This window comes from Electrophorus electricus, chromosome 26 (assembly GCF_041902795.1).
Source record: "Electrophorus electricus isolate QZ-2024a chromosome 26, ASM4190279v1, whole genome shotgun sequence".
NCBI classification, from domain to species: Eukaryota; Metazoa; Chordata; class Actinopteri; order Gymnotiformes; family Gymnotidae; genus Electrophorus; species Electrophorus electricus.
Genome location: NC_137522.1, coordinates 7,729,862 through 7,737,399, shown reverse-complemented (window position 1 = coordinate 7,737,399; position 7,538 = coordinate 7,729,862). Strand labels below are relative to the sequence as shown.

At 45.4% G+C, this 7,538-nt stretch overlaps 1 protein-coding gene across 4 annotated transcripts; it reads right to left on the bottom strand.

Annotated features, from left to right (window-relative positions):
- Positions 1 to 739: 739 nt before the first annotated feature.
- Positions 740 to 7,538, bottom strand: tbxa2r (thromboxane A2 receptor). 4 transcript variants are annotated; one of them, XM_027032344.3, is made up of 3 exons: positions 7,431 to 7,538; positions 4,251 to 5,145; positions 740 to 1,591 (listed from the first exon to the last, which is right to left on the bottom strand). In XM_027032344.3, the coding sequence occupies exons 1-3, from the start codon at positions 7,454 to 7,456 to the stop codon at positions 1,322 to 1,324; spliced, it is 1,191 nt and encodes a 396-aa protein (XP_026888145.2). In that variant the 5' UTR covers positions 7,457 to 7,538; the 3' UTR covers positions 740 to 1,321. The 4 variants fall into 4 exon arrangements, with proteins under 4 accessions (XP_026888145.2, XP_026888148.1, XP_081564572.1 ...); XM_027032347.3 differs by lacking the exon at positions 7,431 to 7,538 and adding an exon at positions 7,196 to 7,421; XM_081708446.1 differs by lacking the exon at positions 7,431 to 7,538 and adding an exon at positions 7,274 to 7,421.

Below are 7,538 nucleotides of genomic sequence, written 5' to 3'. Positions count from 1 at the left end.
GACATAAATTCATGCAGTAGTGGTAGTTTATTATGTGTGAATTAAGGACCTTTTAGCACCCATCTTGATCCTTGTTTATTTGGGTCTGAACCTTGGACGTAGATTATGCCTGATCTTGGATGTAATCCTGGACATAGATTATGACTAATCTTGTACATAGGTAATATCCAATCACTGTTTGTACTGTGATTCTTTCAGTTGCCGGGAAATCATTTCACAGTGTCTTTGCTTTTGTGGTAGACAAATCAAGGAAAAGTGACGCATCAACATTTTTTGTGTTGGTTTATCTCATCTGCTCCATTTATATACTTTTATGTATTTATTTATTTTCACTATCTTTCAGTGAAGACCTGACCATGCACAGCAACTTGGACTCAGTTATGAAAACATAATAAAATACACAACTTTTGTCTTGGACCCAAAGGCTCGGACTCCATATCTTCCTCTTGTCTAAAGCTCCGACATCCCAAGTTCACAGCGCTCAGAGGTCATCAAAGGGATGGTTGTTGTCAGCAAGCTTATTTGGGTTTGATTAAAACAACACCGCAAAATGGTACTGCTGGTCCCTGGCCTGTGGCAGTCAGAGACACCACATGAGTGCACTGATAGCGATCTAGGAACTCATTCTTTCCTTTGTCGCTACTTTCAAAGCTTCCTGCAAGCAAAAGAGCCATTAGGGTGCATAACCTTCTGGAAGGTTTCCAAAAGCCGTCCAAACAAAACAGGCTTAACGTAAGAGGCCAGCACAATGGGTTTTTTAATGCTTTGTGGCTAAACAAGGTGAATTTTTACTTGTGTTTATATTTGGGAGTAAATACGTGACAACGAAACACCGTTTATTCTAACTGTTTATCACTGACACCAAACGGTGCTAGGCAATGCATTTAATTTGTCCCAAGCAGAGTTGATGCAGGTTTATTAAACTTACAACGGGATATGTTAGTGCGCCAGCAGTGTGTTTGGAGGAGGGCAGAACTTCTCCAGTGGGCAACAGTGCACAGATTGGGGATCACCTCCACAGATGTATTAGGCAGAAGTGGTGGGCTCAGGCTTCTCATCCCCGCTGCGGGTGTGTCCGAGCTGCCTCTCTCCATGCTCACAGCAGTCTGACGGAAGCGCTCGCACGGTCGTCGGCTGAAGGTCAAAGGGTTCATGCGTGCACATCACCTCTAAAGTTTTGTGAACCCCGACACATCCTCGTATCCTCCTGTGATGTCTTGAATCGACGAAAAACAAACAAAAAAAAGCGTACAGTGCATGAATGTGAAGTGGACAGTGCAGGTCACAAAGGATTCGGTAACCGCATGGACCCTACGGAGTGTCAGCCGCGGGGCTCCGCCTCCCCCTGCTCGCTAGCGCCCCCTAGGGAGGCGGGTGTGAGCTTGCGCGAGATGGTGAAAGAGGAGCGTAGGCTGGCCACGGAGCCACGAGAGCGTCCTATTCCAGGGTAGACGCGCCTCAGTACGGAACGACGGAAGAGGATGTAGACCCAGGGATCCAGGACCTGGTTTCCTGTGGCAAAGCGAATCCAGAGCAACAGCTGCTGGACGTGGAGGCCCCTCTTAAAAAGCACCGTCTTCGCAATAAATGTCTGGATGGAGAGAAAAGAGGGGAGAGAGGGAGAGCATGAGAGAGGGAGGGAGAGAGATAGAGAATGAGAGAGGGAGGGAGAGAGAGAGAGAATGAGAGAGGGAGGGAGAGAGAGAGAATGAGAGAGGGAGGGAGAGAGAGAGAGAATGAGAGAGCGCATGATGGGTAAACGGAGATTTAGTCTAACGACATGCATACATGCAAACACGGCAAGCACCCACCCACACACGCACGTGCAGCTTGTGCTCATTCAGGGTTTCCACATTTCCAAAATCTTCATTTTCCTATAAACTGTTCTTTTCCCTGTTATGCAATCCCTGACCCTTGACAAACGTTGCCCACTGCAGGAAAGATCTACGTCGAGTACGTACAGCATTTACTGTATGTAGGCCGAAGTGTAAATCTCAGCCGGGTTTAATTAAATGACACACAAAAAGACATCTTCAGCATGATTTAAATGATGAATAACATGAAAAAATACTGAAAGATGAAGTAATGCTGGACTCCTGGCAGAAGTAACTCGGACCAGACATGGCCAGACGTTCTTGGAAGCCTGTAGGACTTTAAAAAAAAAGAAGAAAGAAAATATCCTCTTGCATTATTGACAAAGTAGTTGCTTGTCCATCGGTGATCACTACTGCAAAACAATGAGTCACATTTACCATACAGCACATTTTCCGAAAAACACACCCAAAACACACACACACACAAACTGCATTGATTAACAGCACATGCCGAACAAAAGCATGATGGGTTACATGAAGTAGCAGCGCAACAAGACAGACGAACAAACAAAACTTTGCAGGTATTGAGTTGCTGAAAACAAAACAGCAAACAGGCAGTTCATGGAAGCACAAGCCTGAAGCCTAATGTTACAGCCTCTGCTATTGCTCAGCGTGCTAGCCACTAGCTGGGGAGCCATTTGGGATCTGTACAAAGCACTGCTGGTCCAAGCACTACCAGACGCTTTGGACAGGAGTGTCTGCTCAATCCCATCCATTTAAATGCACTGTGGATGCATACTGGGGTTCGCGACCGTCCAGATTAGCGCTTGTATGAGTGAGGGATTAACGGTGCTGGATTGTTAATCTGGATTATGGGGCATGGAGCGCTCTACTCGCCTCAATATAGGCGCCTGAAAGATGATGTATATCCAGGGGTCACAAATCTGATTGAAGGAGGCCATTCGGAGGTAGAACAGTACACAAAGCGGGTCAGCAGGGCTGGCAGACAAAACGGTCTTCATAATGTATATCTGTCCAGGAGAAACATGGTTAGTCAAAGCCAGGAAGTTCCCCACAGACGTGCCGTGCAGCAGCGAGCTCAAGTCCGGATTTCTTGGGCTTTACTGTATGTTGTGGGCGGAGCATAATGCTACAAGGTCAGCAGCGCGACCGACCCCAAACCCTTCCGAGGTCATGAGCACAGTGCGTCCTTCCACAACATTTATTATCTGGCCAAACTCTACATATTGCCCAGTCTACACATAGTTTATTGTGGTTGGAGGTCCTGAGAAGGTTTTTTTTTTCTGCGCCGAGACCAGTTTCTTCTTCCTGTGAATGCATTTATGAAGAGAGGTGGCACCTGATCACAGATAAGCATGCCATGCCCGAGGACATGGGCTTTCCGTGTCTCCAACACCAGAGATGGGAGCAGAGACGTGCTCAGGGCAGGGGCAGGACTTCCTCTCCCCCTCTTCTCCCGCCGGAGATGCCCCTTCCACACCCTCCTTATCAGCACCCAGCACAGTCACGCGATTCTAACTTACGGAACATGGCACGTTTCCTGTTCCTGAAACGCAGCATTTGAGGACACAGCCAGCAGCCTGAACCATTCAAACATCATTTAATGTTGTCACCATTTTGGCGATTTTTCTTTGCGTTGTATAAAATAGAATGATTTCTTGTTGGATACAGCACCGTCATAGAATTTGACAAATTACGATACACTGAAATGCCACGGAAAAAGGCACTAAATAAAATGTTGTTATTCTGGCTTGTAGCCTTTCAAAAATGATATTTAAAACATGGGGAGAGTAGACAGTCTTAAATGAAAGGCACACTTTATGTAAACTTTGCTGCGTGTACAGCAACTCTCTTTAAGATTTTGAAGGGACAGTTTCCCTTTGAGAACTAACACAGAACATGCAGGATTTTTTGAGGCTCCCACCCCTCAGCTCCGCTGCTGGGGTGGCGAGGTCAAACTCGAACCCTGCTGGCGTCCTCCTGCCTGCTGGACTGCCTCACCTCGGCCAGCTCACAGGCGCCCCAGAACATTCCACCATTTGCACCAAAATGCGTCGTGCGTTTTGGACATTAAAGTGATGCAGTTTCTGCAGAACATTCAAGCTGTTTGTTTTTTTTGTTTTTTTTTTCCCCCCCCCCATCAAAAACAGCACTACACTACCACTCAGGCCCAACGGGAACCTGTGGACATTTGACTTTCCTTAAAGTCTACAGAATTCACTGGAGACCACTTGTGTCCCTGGCTGCAAAGCTTTAGCACAGCATAAAGCCTACATCTCTCAGGAGACAAACACATCACAAAGAAGCATATTGAAATACAGGAGAGGATATATTACACAACGCACAGAGAACTATATATTAATCACAGCTAAGAATATCTGTGGACCAGAGGGCAGAACAAATCAAAGATCTCACCAATAACGGGCACCAGCAGATGGTAGCGATGAGCATGATGAAGATGAGCTGTACCATCATCTCCACTTCATAGTCTCGCTTGCGTTGCACTGAGTCCTGGCTGCAGCACACCCTCAGCAAGGTGACCACGCTCGTCGTGTTCAGGACGAAGGACGTCGCCAGCGACAACAGGCCCACCAGTGAGAACACCAGGCAGAAGACCACGTCCAAAGGCTCCGGCCTGATGTTGAGGAAACACCAGGAGCCGGGATTCTGAATATGGTAGCTACCCAGGCCCAGCAGCGGGAGCAGGCTGATGCAGCCGGCCATCGCCACGATGCCCACCACCACCCAGCACACCCGGCTCCTGGACATGGCGGTGGAGCGGGCGAATGGCCGGTTGATGCCCACGAAGCGCTCCACGGCCATGGCGGTGCCCAGGAGCAGCGGTGACAGGCCGTAGAAGATCATGGTCATGCCCATGAAGTTGCACAAGTGGCAGCCGGGGTCCAGGTCCATCCACCTGAGGCCGCTGGAGCGGAAGAAGACCACGATGGAGCCGGTGAACAGCAGCCCCATGAAGTCGGTCACCACCAGCGCGCCGAGGAAGAGCAGGAAGGAGGAGCGAGAGCGGCTGTGGGTGCGGCGGAAGGCGTTCACCAGCACGACGAAGGCGAACAGGTTGGAGCCGAGGCCCAGCACACTGAATATGGCAGAGAAGTAGGCAGAGGCCACTGCGTGGGTGTTGTTGAAGCCGGACTGGTTGCCGGAGAAGCAGAAGGCGACGGAGCCATTGCCTCCGCTGCCGGAGAGAAGCGGTGAAGTCGTCATGGTGACCAACGGTGATCTCGTAAGTTCTCTTGGGTGGCTGGTAGTTACGTCATCCGGTAAGATAGGTGGAAGTACTTTCACAAACCTTTGAAAACAGTGAATAAGCCTTATTTTGTGAGCATAGTATCTTTAAGAAATATGAAATGTGCTCATTTTATGTAAATGCTTTTCAGAATAGCAGAGCATTCCAGACTTGTGTATCGCAGAGACCATACTCATGTTTCATAGACCAAATTATATTTTGAGCGCAGAAGACATGACACTCTACCGAGTCCAACACCAGTGTTGTCCTGGGCTAGGATGCAGTTGATTGCATATCTGTGTCTCACTGCTTTTGCGTCTCTCTTGTGCACAACATCAGACCGGTTTAGAGCCTCCAGATTAAAACCATCAGTGGTGTGGCTGCTTTAAAAGGCACTGAGTCTATTTTCACACTGGTTCGGTCACTTCAATGATTTCGTTTATTCGAAAAAATTGATTTATTAATTTCAAGGCTTTTGTTTGTTTAACCTTGGTCAAGTTACTGAGAGTTTTCTTTTCTCTTTTTAGAAGTCTTTTAAATACTGAATCTTTCTGTGAAAACAATACAGACTCTAAGTAAGATAGACCTTAAATAGCACTTCGACGTATCAGCATTCATCCCTGTATTCTACAGTATTCTAGTTCATTGGTATGTTTTATTCTAACCTACTATACTGTATTTGGATATATTCTATGAGTAAATGACAAAGCACTTTTGTAAGTCGCTCTGGATAAGAGCGTCTGCTAAATGTCGTAAATGTAAATGAGTTGTCTCAATTGAAACTAGCATCAGATTCCATCAGAAGGCCAGGGAGGGCACTGAGTGGCCTCTTGGGACACACTATTTCTGCATTTAAAAAAAATGAAAAACACACACTGACAAGTACAAACACACACTGATAGCACGAATTTCCCACAGCCTGTGATGCAATAACACTGCTGAACAGTGAGCCTAGCGACAGTTTGGGATGTCAGAGTTGGAAATAGAAGTGGTCATCTCCGAGCCTACTAGCTAAGGGTGATTAGCTCACCGTGAGCTCAAAGTGAGCTCCGAAACAGGTACACGGCTTTTTGAAAGCCCTCTCTGAAGTCTGAAGTTTATTATTAGCTAATAAAACCATTTAACATTTCCCAATAGGTTAATACACTAGAACAAGAGCTGGGGACTTTTTTTTGTTAAAAATTAGAAGTAACTAAGTAAAACAAACAAACAAACAAACAAACAACGAAACAAAAACCCAAAACAAAACAAACAACTCCCCCAGAAATAAAGTCTTATAAACAGGGACTTTATAGTCCAGGTCCCTGTTTCTGCAAAAATTACATATTTACATTCAAATCCCTAAATAACTTGGCCATAATTTAAGTAGAAAGAATGAAATTCCTGAAGCACCAAGCTAGTAGGTCTTTGCTTTTTTTTGCCTTTGCAAAAAAAATTAATTAAAAAATTAATTAAAAAATTAATTGGATTTTTAAATATTATTTGACAAGTTGAAGCATCTGTGAGCCAAACTTGAATGTTTCCTTTATTTTCTCTTTTTACCCCACTCAAAGCCTACAAGCCTTCCCTTCCCTGGTTAAATCTGCATGAATACATTTATAAAATACATTTATTTGTGCAATTTTAATACAACCTTAATAACATATTTAATATAAAATAACAGGCAAAGGTTAGGGTGATTTTCCTCTCACACCAACCACACTGCATTGGTGTGCAGAGCCTACAGAAACCTCACACTGATGAAGAAACAACAATCCTTTTCCTGACAGCATCGTGCCTGCAAAAAACACACCAGCTAGGAGCAGTTTTATACACGTGCTGATTATACAGGTTTCTTCTTTTTTTCCAGGAGAAAGCCCGAAACTAGTTTAGTTTGAATGAATTAATTCACAATATCAGCCTTAACCGGACACATTCCTTTATCACGCACGATTTTTTTTAATCAGCACAAACACAAGGACAGCCATAAAGTTCAGTGCGACAGTAACACTAGTAGCCTGACTTAACGTCCTAGAACATTTTAGAACATCAGCCACAACCTTCACTAACACTCCTACGTGCCACATATACCCCCATTTGCTTAACTGCCATCACAACAGTGCCATATACTTACTGTTCGTGTACTGTGCTTTTTAGGCTATTAACGGTATGTAACAGACTTTATGACTTTCCATAGAAAATCCAAATATACCAAGGAATCTTGATTCTCCTTAAGCTCAAATGAAGTATGAAGTCATTATTTAGTTATGAAGAAACTGTCAAAATAACATTTATTATATTAATTTCTTCCAATGTCCACGTCGTTAAAAATCAGAAGCTAAATTATAGGAGACAGAGGCGACCGGTACCGTTCAGACGAGGCGATTCCGTTCATCCTTTCGCGAGGCTCGTCGTGCACGGATCTCACGCGGGAGCGCGCGCGCGCGCGCGCCTGGAGTTCCTCGAGGACTGCTGAA

What these genes read in the sequence shown, in the direction of transcription:
- tbxa2r (XM_027032344.3), bottom strand. Translation starts at nt 7,456, where the DNA reads ATGAACGGAATCGCCTCGTCTGAACG. An exon ending in GGAATCGCCTCGTCTGAACG is followed by an intron (nt 5,146 to 7,430) that starts GTACCGGTCGCC and finishes CTGTTTTCAAAG; the next exon opens with GTTTGTGAAAGTACTTCCAC. An exon ending in TCTGCTGGTGCCCGTTATTG is followed by an intron (nt 1,592 to 4,250) that starts GTGAGATCTTTG and finishes CTCTCCATCCAG; the next exon opens with ACATTTATTGCGAAGACGGT.